This window comes from Macrobrachium rosenbergii, chromosome 17 (genome assembly GCF_040412425.1).
Source record: "Macrobrachium rosenbergii isolate ZJJX-2024 chromosome 17, ASM4041242v1, whole genome shotgun sequence".
Classification (NCBI taxonomy): Eukaryota; Metazoa; Arthropoda; class Malacostraca; order Decapoda; family Palaemonidae; genus Macrobrachium; species Macrobrachium rosenbergii.
Window position 1 is genome coordinate 38,844,340 of NC_089757.1, and position 20,011 is coordinate 38,864,350.

The 20,011-nt window shown below is 39.8% G+C and overlaps 1 protein-coding gene across 3 annotated transcripts in view; it reads left to right on the top strand.

The window, feature by feature from the left end:
• Positions 1 to 20,011, top strand: part of LOC136847885 (uncharacterized) — a 288,188-nt gene that overhangs the window by 246,964 nt on the left and 21,213 nt on the right. For all 3 annotated transcript variants that reach the window (XM_067119895.1, XM_067119896.1, XM_067119894.1), the window contains exon 5: positions 6,422 to 6,511. In XM_067119895.1, the coding sequence (XP_066975996.1) occupies positions 6,422 to 6,511 (90 nt within the window). The remainder of the gene's footprint in view (positions 1 to 6,421; positions 6,512 to 20,011) is intronic.

Consider the following 20,011-nt stretch of genomic DNA (forward strand, 5'->3'; position numbering starts at 1 on the left):
ATACTGCATATTTTTTACAAATGGACCTGCACACGTATCAGTTGCATTGTAGACTGGATACTGATAGGGTTTTGTGGGGTGTCATTATCAATATATAAATTACACCGCCATGGCTTCCTGCTTATGTTATAAGGGAATGATAGGTTGCATACTCTTGTGGGCTTGGACACGCATTATTACCAGTCATAGTCTTCCTGCAAAGCTATACATAAAGGTGACATTTCTGATATGAGCAACCTTAGTTATTCCCTTTTAACTCTTAATCCCTGACAGTCCCACTAGAGAAAATGAATGAATTCTACTTAGATTTTGAGGCCATTAAACTGGAGCCCTTTTTAAGTGCTTTAATTCTATTGCCTTGCTCCTGTTTTTTTTTCCAGAAGAGACTGATTATTTAAGGTTGCCTTCCATTTTAAAGTCGACTAGTTGCTGCTTCCATGGAGAAGGAACCTACTACAGATGGCACAGCCTCCCAGTATTACTGGAGTTGGGCACCCTTGATGGCATCTTTGTTAAGAAAACTTGAAGTTCAGGGGCATCGGACAAAGCTGGTGCTGCTTGAGGAGAGGTGGAAGTTTCAGACACAATTGATGTATTCACTGAAGCATCAGGAGCACCCGTCATAGTTGGTGCTGGCTCCAAGGAGACACAAGCACCAGATGCAGATAATGCAGCCTTCAAAAAGGCAGGAGTGCTAGCTACAGCTGGCACAGCCTCCAAAGAGGTGGACACACCAGGTATAACTAGTGCACCCTTCAGAGAGGTGGGAGGGAGTGCCAGAAATTACTGGTGCACCCTCCAAAGAGGCACGAGTGCAGGTCGCCACTGACCTTCCCTTTACATTACTAAAGGAAGCAAGCATCTCTGGTAGCATTCATGTTTCTTCTTCAATTAGCAGCAATACTAGAAATGGATATTCATGGTCTAACATTCTAGTTTAATACTTTCTGTTTTGCCTCTACAAATGTGATATGTTCAATTACCCTTAATGTTTGGATTTCTTTTTCTTTGGTGTACACATCACAAATTTGTGAAGAAGATGGATGATTGTCTCCATTACGTATACATTTTGCCTCCTTATATACTGTGCTCTGGTTCACTACATTTAGCACAAGTGGTAGGCTTTCCTTGTATCTTCTGCCTACAGGATCCTAAGATATGACCATAATTCTTGACAATGAAAACGCATCCTTGGTCTTGGGATATATTGTTTAACCTTATAACGTAACCATGCTGCTTTTATTACATTAGGTAAGTGGGTAGAATTAAATGTAATAATGAAATTTGGAAGTGGAACTAGGGCTCCATTGATCATCTTCTTTCTTTCAATTTTAATCACATCATCAGTTGGGGTACAAATATCATTCCCTTGTACTGAGCAGTCTACTATAACTCCTCCAAGATGCAATAAATGCTTTTAATTTTTCACTTTCTTTTGCTGAGGCCAAGTCTATTGTCAGTTTTCCTCGATCTTCAAGTGATATCTTAGGCTCTCGGCCACAACACTTCACAATGTCTCTATATACATTAAAAATGTCACAATTAGCATCTTCCATATTAAAGGCCAAATACTTATCATATGAGGTTTCAACTGTGCCTGGTACTATTTCACTTACATTCCTGGTGAATTTCCCTTTGCTCATGCTGGAGTATAGAATTCCAGTGTAATTACACTAGAAGGTTTCCTAGCCATGTCCAAACACAGGTTGCCAGAGGAGGGTGCAGAGGTCATCATCTGTACCAAAACGGTATCACCAAAGAACTTGATTTATTGTTACTCATAAAGATCGAAGGTAGGGAAAAAGATATTCCTGAAAATCTTAAAAAGATATCATACGCCTGTCATGGAGCTTATTCTTTTACCAATGGTACCAGTAAGAGCTGATTCCAAAATGTCCATTCCTTACTCTTCCCCACAGGGGATGGCCCATACAATTATGGTGGCTCAAGTGCAAGCCAAACTCGCTTGTTGGAACTGAGAGTATCAAAAGAATACAGTAATCCCCACCCTTATCATATTATGGGCAAACCAGACAGAATGTTGAGATCCCTATCCCCAGAACCAGACCGCCCCTGGAATCCACATCCCAGCTCTGCAGAATAGTTTTGTTCTTGCGCTATCAATGTGATATCCCTCAGGTCTAAACACAATCGGGTAGTTGATGATCCTACCACAGCTCGAACTATTAGCTTCGGATATAAACCCCAGTCCCAGCTATGATACCTTTTCTTATTTATCAGGCCGAATAAATTTTACCAAAAGTGGGAAATTCTGCAAGACTTAACCCAAGTTGATAATTTATAATATTTAGGACTCTTAGACTAAAACCACGGAACAAATTCCAGGGGTTCAAGAGCTCCTGCACCACGTCAAGGTGGTCTCAAGTTAAGGGAGACTCGGTAACCAGTGACACATCATTTAGAGGAAAGCTGTGCATCTTTTCGGCCACTCAGTAAGAAAAGGGCGTGACCAGTCAGAGCTATGCTATACTCTGAGCCAGTTAGTGCCAGGCCATGTTGCATATTCATACACTACACTGTGTTCCTCGCCATCATTTTAGCCCCCATAGTAGAGCTATTATGCACTTCACGCAGTGCACTGTAGGCATTCTTTGTGGTGCCCCTTTGGCACTTAGCTGCAGTCTTTTTCATTCCTTTTACTATATCTCTGTTCATATTCTCTTTCTTCCGTCTTACTTTCCATGCTATCCTAATTATTGTTCCACAGTACAATTGCGAGGTTTTCGTCCTGTTAACACCTTTAAACTTTTTATACTTTCAGTTTCCCTTTCAGCGCTGAATAACCTCATAGGTCCCAGAACTTGGCCTTTGGCCCAAATTTTATATCCTGCCATCATTTCAGCTATTGTGTCTCAAGATTATTCTGCTTAAGACTTTTGTTGTTTTTTGGTCTTAGTCTTACATTTTTCCCACAACATGAGTTTGCAAATTAAGAAGCAAATTTGCTTCATATAGTGCAGCAGATAAAATAAATTTTTCGCTAAAATACTTCAGTTAATGATACAAGCATGAAATTTGGTACATATCTTCTCCATAGGCCACTTTTTGAAAATTACTGGGTGTGCACTCAAAATTCCAAAATGGCTGCCATTTTTCAAGATGGCCACTAGTCAAGGTTTTAACATGGGACTCATGTGCCTTTGGTCATGTTTTTATGCATTTGTTTTGGTTATACACATTATAGGCAGTCTCCAAGCAAAAGTAAAATGTATTTCTGTTAAAGATTTCATACAGCATATATAAACAAAGATGGCATCCAATATGGTAGCCATAAACCTTAAATAATCGCATCTCAGGATTCAGTAGGCATGGAAAAATGTCTTCCTGCTCAATGCAGTAGTTTGCAAGTCTATATATAATTTAGGCGATGGATTTATCTTTAGTTTTAGTTTAAAAGAGTGAATGTCAGCGCACAACTAGGGCACATTGGTGACTTCACTGCTGTGTAACTCGGCATGGGGTGCAGTGTCAGTTAATCTTGCTTTATTTATGCTGTACCTACAGTAGCTTTGCTTTAGTGTAATTTAGTAGTTTAGTGTCCCAAATGCTGTCTAGTAGCCCCGTATCAATTAGCTGGTAGAAAGTATATATATATTTGGTAGATCTAGTTAGACAGCCATGCCTGAATTGACAGGAGGTGCCAACACGGGAGAGCCGAGCCAAGGGTAAGTGGGGCTCAACATGGCTTGTTCATGTACTTACCTAGATGATGCACAGATCACATTGGACTGAAACAGCACTGAATGAATGATTGGGCTAGGTGTAGGGCGACCGAACCTAGCTGTATCCCATATATTAATGTGCATATCAGATTAAGGTGGTGAAAGGATAACCCCTCGTCCTTAGTCAAGAGCTCATAATGGCAAGTGTAAATTCAATCACAAGCATAAGGAAGACCGACTGGAGCAAATGTCTTTGCCAGGAAAACAAGAAAAATGAAGGTCTGACTTCACCCCTGACCTCTGTACATCATAATCCTGAACATGATGGGTACGTAATGATTTCAACCAATGTGCCATTGTTCCAGGGGATTGGTGAAATGCCGCTTAACTTTGACCCAGCAAGGCTGGATGAAGGCAGTGGCATACAGCAGAGGCAACACTGCGACCAAACGTGTCAAAATACCACAAGAGCTGTGGGGTCATGTTTAATAGTGCAAAACTTGATCATGCAAGATAGCAAAGATCTACAGTTGAAGGTAGTGAACCACAGGGAAAGCATGCTAAACAGCATCGAATGAGTCATGACAATGAAGCATGCATTTTTTTTTTTAAATTTGGCACTTGTATCAGATCTTCGACAAGTAATGACCATGAATCTCAACAGGAGACTACATGAGTGCACTCACACACTTAGTGATGGTAAATTATTGGGCAAAACTAGGTGCAGGTGATGCAATTGCGCAAGAGCTGAAATACTGTCTCATATGTCTCACTGGCCTTTACAATAGGGAGAAGTCCTATCTTAGAAATCTTGGGAAAGAACACTGTCACAGTGAAGAACCAGATGTATATCCATTGGTTCTATCAGGGCTGGTTAATTATATCATTGAAACCAGCTTGAGTTTGGATGGTCCTGCCATATTTCCTCTTGCAGACATATCCCAGTTACACCAGCAGCACCTGGAACAATTGGGCATTGCCTCACCCAGTTAAATATAACAAGATTAAAGGACAAACTGTTAGCAGAAATCCCTGAATTAGAAGCACACAAGAAAGGAAGAAGTGTGCTACTTTCCTTGCAGAAAGATGTAGCTTTAACCCTATCTCATGCATCTGACTACTCAGATACACTTGTGATTGCTAAAGCAGCAGAGACACTGAGGAAGCATATTCTGAATCATCAGTCCAGGTTTGACGCCACCTTTGGTGAAGGACGCATTAATGATACCATACCTCAAAGTCTGCTCCAGTTCACTAGTTTGGTCGAACATGGAGCAGACACAAAGTTGCAGCTAAGGTTTGACTCATCAAAGTCAGACCTGGATATTGCTCAGCTCCTGCAGGACAACTGCTTCTCTAAACAAAAGGAAGGACCAAGTGTACATATACACTCAAAGAATAAGGAAACTCGTTTTCCATTGTTCATGGGCATGGCTATCTATGCCAAAACCAGGAAGAGAAGCCTGGTAGAAATGCTTAATGATCATGGCATGAGCATTTCTTATGACAGGGTGCTGGAGATATCAGCCTGACTGGGAGATGCCACTGTCACCAAGTATGTGGAAGAGGGTGTAGTCTGGCCACCTGTCTTGAGAAAGGGGTCGTTTACCACTGCAGTCATGGACAACATCAATCACAACCCTTCACCAACTACAGCTACTATTTCTTTTCATGGGACCAGCATTTCAGTATTCCAGCACCCTGCCAAAGACAACCGGGGAGAAGAGCATCAGCCAATACAGTTTTGGTCGGAGAGGGTGAAATCTGTAAATGAGCTACCTGACTCCTTCACAAATATCCCCCCTGCTTCCTTAAGTCCAAAAACCCAACTCCACCAAGTGGTGCAGTGTCAAAGCCAGTCTCAGAACTGTGCTTGTATACTTTTCAGTAGCATTATGGGGTCCCTCTCCAAGATGTAATATTGATAATGGGCCAATAGAAATGCTAGAAACAGATTCTCTGGCCTCATAAATGTAGGCATAGATAAAAATTTCATGTCTATATTAGTTGCAGAGTTATCAAGCAAAATGTTTCATGGCAGCCACTTTGTATGCCATCTTTGTCACATTGGTAAATATAGTGGTAGGAGCTCTGGTAATATCTTCAATTAACTCTTCTACCCAAGAAGACATTATCTGAATAATGATTGATGTATTTATTTCAACAATGATTTACTCAAAGTGTCAGAAATCGAAACAACTAGCGGCCATCTTGAAATGGCTGCCTTTGACGTGGACACCCAGATTTTTCCAAAGAGGGGGTTAAAATGAGCACTTGTGCCAAATTTCTTGCTTGTATCACAAACTGAAGTATTTTTCTACTCATCTGCTGTACTATTAAAATGAGTGAACTTTATAAAGGGAAAAGTGAAAGTGATGTTAGTTAACAAGAACAGTGAAGAAACAGTTAATATTCCCACAGAAATTTTCGGGTTTCGTTCCTTTAAATCCTCAAAAGTGTGAAGATTCCAACTATATCAGGCCTTAATCCAAGGGGGACCACTACAGGAAGATCTTGCAAACATTGGAGCTTGCGATCAAGAGGACGACGGCGGGGTATTGGTCATCATTTCCTCCTTTTCTTCAGGTGTCGTTGTCTTGCTGGACACTTACTGGGCAATAGAATCTACCTGCAGAGAATGGTTTCTCAATAACACATAATTGATGTACAGGATTTTTCATTATATTTCTTGTTTGTCTTACTATATTAATGAACCATGTTTATTTTATTACTAACAGGTTTATGTATAGACGTGTTTGCTGTGCCTGTTGCAAGAAGAATGAGGAAGAGGAAAGTGCAAATGTCTCCAGAAACTTGCAAGCTCCAAGGTAAGAAAAGTAAAGGAGTAAATATTTTTAACTTGCTCTTTATCTTGACCAAAGAATATTACATTTGGGAGTTTGGCAAAGCCTGTAATAAGGACTGAAAGTGCTGAAGATTTCTTTAAGGGATCCATGTAAAATATTCACCACTGGACAAAGATGGGACAATCAGACAAAATATGTTGTACCACTAAGGATTGATTTGTCTCACATACCTCTTTATACAAAGTAGAATGCTATATTCTGTCAGTGGTTTTGTACCTAAATTTCTGTCCCATCCCTCAGTTTGCAACGTCTGCTATTCATACATGATAAATGTGTCGCATTAATGCTAAATGCTCTAATCTTATATAGAAATGGTTGCGTCTCTGCAATGAACTGATTGATTTATGGTTACTAAAACTGGCATCACAATGTCTTGGTTATTAACGCTGTGCAATGTAAAAATATTCTATTTTCCTTAAGCTGTATTCCCTCGGAGTGAAACGGCATTAACCAAGGAACCGGCCATCAGTTGAGTAACCCTCACTAGAAGGCAACCCCTCCTCACATTCCCACATACATATCTTTCCATTGCTCTTCTCAGCTGGATAAGAGTTTTACCAGTAGGTGTTAAATGCTAAATACGAAGCTTTACCCTTGAATGAAATCTGAATAGTGTTAGTTTCTTATTACAGTCAGAATTCTGGAGGTTCAAAAACTTGTCTGTGGTAAAACACATTCCATTCTCGAATACTGCTTGAGCATGGAAATAAGTTTTGCTACTACTTCCTGTCAATTTTTTCTCTCTCATGATAGGATGTTCATTTTTGGTCAGTTCTGAGCCTTATAGTATCTTTACAGATTAAAAATAACAAAGCTATACAATCTAAATGGTGTCTTGAAGTAATTTGAAAACAAAAATTTATATACTTTTTTTGTAACCAAATACTTAGAAAATTAGCAAATTTTATAAATATCTTTAACTGGAAACGTACAAATATTTCTTTCCAGCGATGCAGTTAGTTTTGCTTTATTGTCAGTTGTTGCAAGCAAAAAAAAAATGAAAAAATAGGCAAAAGTTTTTATGATTTTCTATTTTGGACTGGTTTAATGATAATTCTCTTACATTGGAGATGAAATTGGCATATGTCCTCATCCGAATCTCAGTTGAGATTCTGATGTCAGTGGACGTCACTATATTCCCAACTGTTGAGATTCTCATGACATAAAATCTGTATAAAATTACTGGTTAATTTCAGCTTGCAATTTCTTTTTTTTATTAATTTTTGATAGACTACAATAAATATATAAGTATTAAGTTTCAAAAGTTGAATATTCTATACTTGTAATTCAACAAGCAATGAAACAAAACTATAGCAATGCCCGTAAGTGGTCAGAGTATCAGTTAGCATATACTATATCTAATAACCTAAGGCTAATGGCGGGCTTTCCCAATGTGTTGGCAGTCTAACCTGTGTTCATGCTGGTCTGGCGGTGAGAACTTTAGTTTCATGATGAGTTCTACCCCTCCTCTCTTTATAAGAGTTAAGGTTTAGAGCTTTATTATCTTTCATCTCTGGGATGATGATGCTTGCAAACGACCTACCTTGATTTCCCATGCTTTAAGCAGGAAAGACAGCTTATCACATGTTATGATTGGCTGTATGGGGAGTTAAAGGAGCAAGCCTTCCCCTGCTCATTCGCATGAGTGAGAAGCTGGTCATTCTTGATGATGGACCATCCCTTCAGTCTCTTGTCTTAGTAACGGACTGTATAGGACATTGCGAGGTTTAACAACTTTATGTTCCAATTTCCTTCAAAACAGTGGCAATCAAGCTCTGTGAGACAAAACTTCCCAAATGCATTTTTCTTAGGTATGCCAACCTAAAATCTTTTTTACCATAAATCCTGTATTTGTCCCTGTTTAAGTAAAAAAAAAAAGAGGGTTGACTGTCACGTGGGTGGGCTGCACTCCTACATAGGCCCCCTGCTACTAGTTAACAGCTTCAACAATTTCTTTTCCTCCCTCCATACAGCCAGCAAACTTCAATGCCTTTTCCAGCTGGGACATTCACTCTAAGGACTGTAGCTTTATTTGGCTTTTCTTTGCTCCACATCATGGACTGCAAGTCCTCATGATTGGATCACTGCTTCGTTTTAAGTTCCCTCATTAGCATGTCCATGAAAGGATGTGCTAAATACATCCTTCATTACCTGATCAAGGTAACCTAAGCATATTTATATAATATCAAAAGTTTTAAGAAAGACAAGTCCAGGTTATTTTTATCCACAGGCCGAGTTACAAAGCAGGTCACCATGAGCGTGATTTCCTTTAGGCTAAGGTGAGTTGTCTTAAAGAACACATGAAGATGAATCAGAGATAATCACTCTTGTGAAAATGCAAGCACATGAAGGAAGTATGGATCTGCATGCTATCTTATGACTGGCACCTCCTACTTTTGCTTCTTTTTAAGCAGTGAGACCTTGCTTGTAAAAAAATTGATTCCAATACCTTCAGTCTGGTTGCCATCATAGTTAAAGCTTTCCCTGGGATTTAGGGTTTGGGGAATCACTCGCATCTTCATCCTAAATATTCCTTTGGGTATCCTACTAGTTTTAGACATTCTGGGACTATTTCACCTATGATTTTAAACACTGATAAATGTGCTTTTCTTTATTATCTAGCAACAATTCGAACTTCTTCTTTACAAACAAGGTCTTAGTCCAATCCTTGCACCCACCCCTGTTAGATTCTTTGGTAATGGATTTCTTAACATACTGGTTCCAAAAATTCCAGCTGGTTCCCTTTATCACTTTTTTAAGTGTGTATGTATATATATATATATATATATATATATATATATATATATATATATATATATATATATATATATATATATATATATAATTATATATTATATATATATATATATATATATATATATATATATATATATATATATATATATATATATATATATTATATATATATATAATATTTATATATATATATATATATATATATATATATATATATATATATATATATATATATATATATATATATATATATATTAGAAGAAGATAAGGTAAACTTAGGTTCACCATTTATATCGATGCTTTTGCTCTGCTCTCTAGCAGCAGATAGGTAAACCACTACTATCCATTTCAGTGACTGCGAGTCATCACTTTTCTCAAATATCTTTCAAATCAATTATTTGACCGAAATGGTACTTTGACACAGTGTACAAGACACCTCCCGCTAATTTTTGGTAATATAGTGCATTGTCAAATGGTGTTAGTTAAGGCGTTTACCCTTGACTTTTAAAGGCAAAGTCACATGAGTCACCAGGACTAATTACACAATCGAACGTCCGCCATCCCCCGTAGACATGGAAGTAGGGGCGGAGATGGGGAGGCCAGGAAGGTGGGTTGAGGTAGGGATGAGGAGGGGAAGGGAGAGGGAGGGACAGGTTGGGGATAAAGGACGTTCGAACGCATAGTTTGGCAATGCTTGGCAACACAATGTAAGTCAAGAGTAAACACCTTAACTAACACCATTTGACAATGCACTATATTATCAAAAATTAGTGAGAGGTGTCTTGTACACTGTGTCAAAGTACCATTTCGATCAAACAATTAGTTTGAAAGATATTTGAGAAAACGATGACTCGCGGTCCCTGAAATGGATAGTGTAAATAAAATCCTCTCTGAGTCTTTGCAAGGGAAACTTTGCATGTTATTTAAATCCCCGCACATCTCATTTATCACCACAAACGTCCTACAATATAACAGGTTATGGGCCCAGCTCTCGACTGTGTATTAGTGGTGATGAGGATAGGTATGAGTTGTGGGAGGAAGAGTTTTGTGGTTATTTAACAACACATCAACTTCACAATGTTCTGACATCTGATACCCCAGACCTGGAGAAGAATCGCAAAGTATACAGCGAACTCGTTCAGTTTTTGGATGATAGAAGTCTCTCGTTAATAATTCGAGATGCCAGATATGAAGGTAAGAAAGCCACTGAAATCCTCAAAACCATTATCTAGGAAAGAGCATGCCTAGAGTACTGAATCTGTACACTCAACTCACCACACTCCAAATGTTGGCGAGTGAAAACATGACTGATTATATGGTTAAAGCAGAGACAGCGGCAACGTTCACTCAAGTCAGCTGGAATGATAATAAGTGATAGTTTACTTATTGCTATGATGTTAAAAGGCTTGCACAAGAATTCAAGATGTTTCATGTTGGTAGGCCAGAAGAAAGCGTTAACATTTTCTTAGTTTAAGTATATATAATATAAAACCATTTCATTATAAAAATGTCATTTTTCCCTTAGGGGGCAATAGGATCAAGTCATTCATTGTCCTATTTGCGTTTTTCAAACGATATCTAGAATATATTGCACTATTAATTCAAACTAAATTTAATTGTTTGGTAAATTTAATTATTTCATGAGAAGCTTCTCCACCCTTCTCTAAATATCTACACAAAGTGGGCCAATGATGGCATTGTTCTACATAAGCTAGCTTTGTAAATGGATTATGTATCTAATCTTCATGAATTTACAAACATGTTGCATGATATTGTAGAGAAAGCTGTAGTTGGATACATTCTCCCAAAAGTGAAGTAACGGAGCAGGAGGTGCTGGCTAAAGTTCGTCTCGTGAGTCATCAATTACGGCTAGGGAGCCTGGGATGTGTAACATGGCTGGACCTCTTGCCCACAAGGATTGCTCACGCAATTGCTTGACGTCTGGCCCACGGGACAGCACATCCACTGGATTCTACTTGGTGGAAACATACTGTAAATCGAATCCACACTCCTGTAGAATATCGGATGCCTCCCGTGGCCTATTGACTATGAAAGTACTTTTGTTTTCAATCTTGCTACCCACCCATGCAATAGCCACTTTACTATATCCCCAGATCGTTACTTTACTGAATTTAAAGGTTTGACTGGGATACTTGGCTAGTCTGGCCCTGACGAGTAAAGCCATTATCTCTAATCGTGGGATCGTTAGTGTATGTTTCTTACAAGGGGCAATTCTCAAATGGGCAGTTAAGAGATAGGTCTCCTCATTGACGTTTCTAGCATAAGCCACTCCGCCATAGGCTTTCATGGCAGCATCACAAAAAACATGTAACTCTGAATTATCTGAAACTACTCTCCTTTTGAATTTTAAGTTATCTATCTCTTAAAAATCAGTGAGTATTTCTCTTGCCTCTACTGCTCTCTCAGGGGTTAGCACAACATCCAGACCCACTTTCTCGTTCCACAAGACTTGCAAAAAGGTTTTACTTTTGACAAAAATTGGAGATACAAGACCTAAAGGGTCAAAGTTGGACACAACTAAGGACAGGATCTTTGTTTTGGGGGGCACCCATTTATCATTTATCATTCCCTTCCCCTTGAATGGTTTGAGTGACAAAGTGTCGGATTCTCGGTTCCAAGTCTTCTCAAGAAAGGACATTTATATAATAAAATAAGGTTTTATATATACTTACCAAATAATTACATAGCTATTAGTTTCTACTTTACGCAGCAGCTCAAAATTTAAAATTCGAGGTTGTGCTCTTTTGTTTTTGGTGTAGTTATACTGCCCCACCCACATTTTTCTATGGGAATGACAGGTACCTTGCCAAATAATTACATAGCTGAATCCCACATTGACAGGAGGTGGGATACATGGACAAAATTACTCAAAAACACTCAGAAATGGTGATGAATATGAAATAGAAAATTTAGCTAGCATCGTGAAATGCTTGTTGTAACCTTACCTGGTGAGGGAGCTACGGCGGGTAGGTACTGGCTCTGGTCAGAGCTCCTCTCGACCTGTAGTGGCGTGGCTGTAAAGCCAGGAGTCACCTCTACTTTAGTGGGTGCTTTGCAACGTAGGAATTAATCGCAGGTTGCCAAAGCTAACAATCCAAAAAGACACATCGAAATGTGTGCATGCCCTTGCCCTGGGCGCAGTACAATATATGGCCAGAAAATTAAAACCTACACCACAGACGTGTAAAATTCAAGCCAACTAATGGCACTCTCGACACAGTACCAATCAGGCTTCCAAGAAAAACACCAATCCTTATTCAAGGAGAGTGGATAGAGGAAAAACCAAGAAAATCCTCTATCCCTCTTTACCCAACACCATAACAGCTGCGAAATATGAGCCTAGAGTACTGTAACTTTCATAAACTGTTTCCACATCACGCAGATAGAACATTGCAAAAATTGATTTGCATCTCCAGTATGTGTGTTGCAGGAGAGAAGACAGCGATAGATTTCGTTTGAAGGCCAATGAAGTCGCCACTGCCCTAATTTCATGTGCTTTAGCCTTACATAAAGGAATGACATCCTCCTGGATCCTAGAGTGTGATTCAGAAATCACAGTGCTTAAAAAGAATGTTAAGGCATTCTGAGATAACGGAGGACTGGGGCTTTTAACTGAACACCACAGGTTCAGAGACGGGCCTCTAACTTCCTTGGTTCTTCATAAATACTCGCAAAGAGAACGAGCTGGGCAGAGGACTCTCTCCTGACCCGCTTGACCTAGAATGTTAGACAAGCTCTTTACTGGAAAGGAACGTGGCCAGGGACTAGAAGGGTCTTCGTTCTTCGCCATGAATCCTTAAGTCAAGGAGCAGACAGCGTCACCTTGAGAGAAGCGTACTCTCTTATCAAGGGCATGTAGCTTGCTAACCCTTTTCGCTGGTGCTACAGCCATCAGAAAAACCGTCTTCCTTGTCAGATCTCTAAGAGAAGAATTCTAGAAGTTCAAAAGGTGGGCCCGAGAGCCATTTGAGGACAATATCCAAATTCCACACAAGTTCAGAACTTCTATCTTGCTTACAAGTATTCAGAGGTTTTATCAAGTCACGTAAATCCTGGTTTTTTGAAAGGTCCATTCCTCTGTGTTTGAAGACAGAATTCAACATGGCTCTGTATCCCTTGATGGTTGAAGTAGCTAAACCTTTCGAGGATCTTAGGAAGAACAAAAATCTGCAATCTGAGCTACAGCCATTTGAGAAGAGGCTGTCCACTTCGATTGGTAGACTGCAGCAGAAGGTTGTCCCCTGCATTTTGCAATATCTTCTGCAGCCTTCCTTGAAAACCCTTTCACTCTGACAAGCTCCCTGACAGTCTGAAGTCTGTCAGAGTGAGAATGGATAAGCCCAGGTGAAAACGATGAAAATGAGGCTGTCTGAGAAGATTTCTCTTCTGAAGTAGAAGCCTTGGGTAGTCTACTAGCCCTTAAACGCCGACTGGACGTATTTTACGTCGACAAAAATTGTCTGTCGGGTGCCAAGTGGACGTAAAATACGTCGACTACAAAAAGTTTTTTTAAATATTTGGGGAAAAATACTTATGGGCCTTGTTTGAGAAAAATTTTAAATCACGCGCCTCAAGGGATGCTGGGAGTTCACGGATCACGCTGTTGTTTTGTTTACAAGCGTGACCCAGCTGCGCATGCACGAATTTCTTTCTTTTCCCAAAAGAAAGCATCAGCTAACTCTGCTGAAAATCTCAGAAATTCTTTAGTCACTTTGTCGTAATTTTTGCACCGTTTTCTATGAGCCTTTACATAAATTTTATATATGAAAATGTGCGCAATTTCATGGAGAATACAACAAAAAATAACTCATGGTTGTAGCTTTTATCAATTTTGACATATTTTCATATAAATCATGACAAGTGCCAAAATTTCAACCTTCGGTTGACTTTGACTCGACCGAAATGGTCGAAAAATGCAATTGTAAGCTAAAACTCTTACATTCTAGTAATATTCAATTGTTTACCTTCATTTTGCAACAAACGGGAAGTCTCTAGCACAATATTTCGATTTATGGTGAATTTTTGAAAAAAACTTTTTCCTTACGTACGCGCGCGCTAACTCTGCTGAAAATCTCAGAAATTCTTTAGTCACTTTGTCATAATTTTTGCACATTTCTATTAGCAGTTACATAAAGTTTTATATATGAAAATGTGCACAATTTCATGTAGAATACAACAAAAAATAACTCATGGTTGTAGCTTTTATCAATTTTGACATATTTTCATATAAATCACGATGTGCCAAAATTTCAACCTTCGGTCAACTTTGACTCGACTGAAACGGTCGAAAAATGCAATTGTAAGCTAAACCTCTTACATTCTAGTAATACCCAATCATTTACCTTCCTTTTGCAACAAACGAGAAGTCTCTAGCACAATATTTCGATTTACGGTGAATTTTTGAAAAAAACTTTTTCCTTACGTCCACCCTAACTCTGCTGAAAATCTTGTCAGAGCCTGACGCCATCTCCTCCAAAGACGTGTGTGTGTTCGTCGTCCATCGAAGTGGACAAGACAACAAGAGCATCTCGTTTTCTTTCTCTAAAGGAACGCAATTTCAACCATACAATATTTCCGTCTGTTTCTCCCTAACCATTGTTGTCTTGATGTATGTACAATCACCACTACTTGCATTGCCATGCAAGCATTCTAATCATGTACTCATAATGTTCCAACGAATCTTCTGTATCAAACTGTGTGTATGTTTCTGTTTGTGAAGACCCCCAAACGTCTCGCCACTCCGATGGACGACGAACAAATGAACACACACATATTTGGAAGAGACGGCGTCAGGCTCTTACAATCTCAGAAATTCTTTAGTCACTGTCGTAATTTTTGCACAGTTTTCTATTAGCCGTTACATAAAGTTTTATATATGAAAACTGTGCGCAATTTCATGTAAAATACAACAAAAAATAACTCATGGTTGTAGCTTTTATCAATTTTGACATATTTTCATATAAATCACGATAACTGCCAAAATTTCAACCTTCGGTTCACTTTGACTCGACCGAAATGGTCGAAAAATGCAATTATAAGCTAAAACTCTTACATTCTAGTAATATTTAATCATTTACCTTCGTTTTGCAACAAACGGGAAGTCTCTAGCACAATATTTCTATTTATGGTGAATTTTTGAAAAAAACTTTTTCCTTACGTCCGCGCGCGCTAACTCTGCTGGAAATCTCAGAAATTCTTTAGTCACTTTGTCGTAGTTTTTGCACCATTTTATATTAGCCGTTACATAAAGTTTTATATATGAAAATGTGCGCAATTTCATGTAGAATACAACTAAATAATTGATACTTGTAGCTTTTATCAGTTTTGAAATATTTTCATATAAATCACGGTAAGTGCCAAAATTTCAACCTTCGGTCAACTTTGACTTGACCGAAATGGTCGAAAAATGCAATTGTAAGCTAAAACTCTTACATTCTAGTAATATTCAATCGTTTACCTTCATTTTGCAACAAACGAGAAGTCTCTAGCACAATATTTCGATTTATGGTGAATTTAAAAAAAAAAAAAATTTATACATCCCTGCATTACGAATTCATGCATCATTTTGTGATAATATTTTCTCTGTGTTGCTTTGATCGTTTTACAATTTGTTATATGATATACCAAAATCATCGCAATTTAGTGTACAGTACAACGAAAAAAAATAGCTCATTAGCTTTAACCATTTTGCTCACAGTGCGATTTGTATACAGTTATATATGAAATTTTTTTTTGCGTTGTCATATATTGCAATATTTATATATGATAATGATATTTTTTTCATTTCTGATGGTTGCATACTAAACTTCAGGCAATGAGAAAAAAAGGAGCCAAAATGAACTCTTAATCTTTAAAACTAAGCGTGCTGTGATTTAAAAAAAAAACTTTATTTCCGCTTCGGCGCTAACTCCCAAACCCTGCCGGCATACGGCAGACACTTTTGTAAATAGAGGCTTGGCGTTTAAGGGCTAGTAGACTCTGAAGGTCCAGGAACCATTCCTTGTGTGGCCAAAAGGGAGCCACTAGGGTCATTGAAGTGTTGCTGTGGGTGCTGAACTTCCTCAACACTTCTCTTACAATGCCGAAGGGAGGAAAGGCTTAGACATCGAGATCCGACCAATCTTGCAACATGGCATCCATCACCCAAGCTTGTGGATCTGGCGTCGGGGAACAGTACAGAGGGAGACAGTGGTTTCTTGACATTGCAAACAGGTCTACCAACGGCTTTCCCCACCACTTCCACAGGTCGGTGCACACATATGGATTGAGTGTCCACTCTGTCAGTAAAACCTGTTTGCCACAACTCAGTTCGTCCGCAAGAACATTCGTTTTGCCCTGGACGAAGCGGGTCAGAACAGTAGTCCTGTTGTTCTATGCCCATAGAAGGAAGTCTTTGGCTGCTTCGCACAGCAAAAAAGATTGGGTTCCTCCTTGGTTCCTGATGTAGGCCAGTGCGGTCATGCTGTCTGAATGAACCACAACTGTCCTTCTGAAGGTCTCTGTCACAAAGAATTGAAAGAGCCAGGTGTATCGCCTTTAACTCTTTTACATTTATGTGAAGATCTCTTTCCATCGGTGACCATAAACTTGAAACTTCTAAACCATTGAGAAGGGCTCCCCAACCCAGATCGTATGTGTTGGTGTACAACATTAGGTTGGGGTTCACAGGAGACAGTGACATTCATCATGAATCTCTCCCCTGCCAGCCACCACCGAAGGTCCTCCTTGATTTCAAGGGTGATTTGGAAGACAAACAAATCCGGAAATATTTTCTTCCGCCAGTTGGCTCTGAGGTAGAACTGTAGCTCATCAAAGCATTGGCCAAGCAGGACAGAAGAGAAGTGAATTTTCGGACTTTCAAGATGCAGTTGAGAATCCTTTGCTGGGACGGAAAAGCCCGAGAATTCAGAGAATCTGTCACTATCCCCAAATATAGAATCGTCTGTGTGGGGACTAACTGGAATTCCTTGAAGTTTATCAACAATCCTAAGTCTTGCACAAGTTGGAGGGTCTTCTGAAGGTCCTCCGTGCATTTTCTGATGGGAGCAATGGAGACAATCGTCCAGGTCGCCAACACAGTTGATTCCTGTGAAAAACCACTTTGCAAAAAGTAAGAACCCACGTGAAAAAGGGCCATGACAGAACTAATACAGGGCCTGAAACTGGAAGACCCTGTCCTGGAACATGAACCTCAGATAATTCCCAACAACTCTGGTGAACTGGAACATGGAAATAAACATCCTGCATATCTGTTGTCACCATCCAATCTAGCTGATAGATGGCTGACAGGACTGATTCGTTTCTATCTTGAACTTTGTAGTTTGGACACATAGTTCAGAGCACTGAGACAGGACAGGTCTCAACCCCCAAGTGATTTGGGAACATGAAAGGTGATTGTAAAATTCCTCTGTGCTCGTGTCCTCGACCTCCTCCAGTACCTGCTTCTCGAGCAACGACCATTGCAGCTTCCTGAGATAGGGCTCTCTCTCTGAGCCTACAGAGTAGGCTGTCAGTTTTATGGGAGAGGTTACTAAAGGTTGAAGGGAAATGCTGGCTCCCCAAACAAATTTATTCAAGGATCTACTTTTCTTACTCCCACCTGCCCAAAAATTTTAGCCTTTCCCAACCAACACAGGTAACTTTCACACTGCAGGTCTGTTGGAAGGTTGTTTGCTGGGTTGTACTGGATGTACAAATTGATGCTCTTGGATGGGACTGAAAGTGACCTCTACTCCCTAGAAACGTTGCTGAGCCAACGGAGCAATCGTCCTGGTAGGAGGAACAGAAGCGGAAGGACTCGGGATCATAGTCCTCTTGGTGGACATTCAGAGGTCTTGGTGGATTTCTTTTCTCCTCCATTCATTCTCAGATCTCCTGTGAAACAAGCTGTTACTGTCTAAGGAAGCAAACAGAAAAGAAGAACTCTCAAGTTTCATCCACAATCTCAGTGAATGAGCACCATAAATCCCGTTCTTAAGAACACCAGTAGTGAAAATGGTGGCTAGCTCAACTAAGCTGTCCTCACTGCTTGATCTGCTCATTGAACCCCCAACCAATCTGAGGCAAAATTTCTTGCAAGTGATGAGCATTCGATCTTCTTAGCAATCACCCATGGTCTAATCACTGAAACTCAAAACCTCAAAGACCTTAAAATATCCTTCAGCAAATGGTCCAACTCTGATGAAGTTCAAAACCTGCGAATGAGAAGGCTGACCAACATGTAGCATCAATGAGACTCAGTTGAGAGGAGGGCAGAAACTCCCAAAGATGGAGCTTCCCAGTAGAATCGACAGATTCTCTGTCATATCATCAAGAATTCATCCGAACAAAATACTGCTTTACCACGTCCCTCTTCTTGACACTTTGGCATTCACACGCCTTCCTGGACAAGGAGGAAACGACCATTCAGTAACCTAGTCACGTTCTTCCGGTTTCTTACGTTTAAACACCGAACCTGGAGATAAAGGGCTACTGAAAACAAAGTCTGGATGCACACTCAGGAAGAACCCCTCAAATAGTTCGATGTGGGAGTGTCATCCTCCACAGGTTCCTCCTCTGAGGAAATTGGGGGCACGGAGGCTCTTGAACCTGAGTCTCTGTCAGATGGCTTCTGTAAAGTTTCAAGATAATTAGCTGTGCTGAATAGGAACTAAGGAAGGATCTGAACCATACACTTGACAACATGCCCTAGAAAGTCCCACCTGTGGCGTCACACTTTGCTGGTAGGCGGTTCAAACATCACATTCACTAACACTGGATGCATCGGTCCCTAGACGTCTCTCACGGATCTAGCAGACAGATCTGATATTACATTGGACATTATGCGCCCAAAGGGAGGACAACCATTGCTGGGCACCTAAATGAGGACACCGGACAGTTCATTCCATGAGCTGAATGCAACAACCCCGATCACTCTTGGGATGCACGGACACTTACCAAATGTCCAGATTGCCCACAATGTCGCTCGGACACTGGTCCTCACAAGCCCACTAAACTCGGACTTCTTTGGATGTCCTTCCTTCCCCCACCAAGACATTAAAACACGAGAAAAGAGAGAATAATCCACTACTATACAGATGCACTGTTGTCAGTCTTCTTGCCTGGAGACAGGGGTCGGAGAATGGTACTGTGTCAAGTTGTTCCGGTGGGTATGAAACCCCACGTTTCGCTGCCTCACTGGCAGGCCTGTCCACCTGCTATACATGATATGCTCTTGGGTGTATGGGTCTTATTACTGATGAGGCCAGGTGATGTCTTCCCACTGGGAGGCAATTCAAGTGCTGATTTCCATTTTAGTGGTAAGGTACGATGGTACTGAAGAAAACTCTGGTACTCAGTTCGTTTCTTTATTACTCATTACATCCCCAAATTTCTCCCTGGCCTAGTCTCCCGGACTTGTTAATTTACATAGTCTTTATAACTCCTGGACTAGATCCAGCTCATAATACTCTCAGGACTCTGAACTAGGTCCCTGAAATATTCCTTTTATTTAATTTTTATTTCAAGAAAAACAACACAAGTGAGTATTTTAAAACAACAACAAAAATAACTCTTTACATTGAGAGACTTCAAAAAATATATCAACTCCATCTGGCACTTTTCCTTCATAATAGGACAAGTATCAGACATGGAGCAGCCCTGGAATCAATTAATTTACAGTAAGGTGTAAATCATTTGATCTAT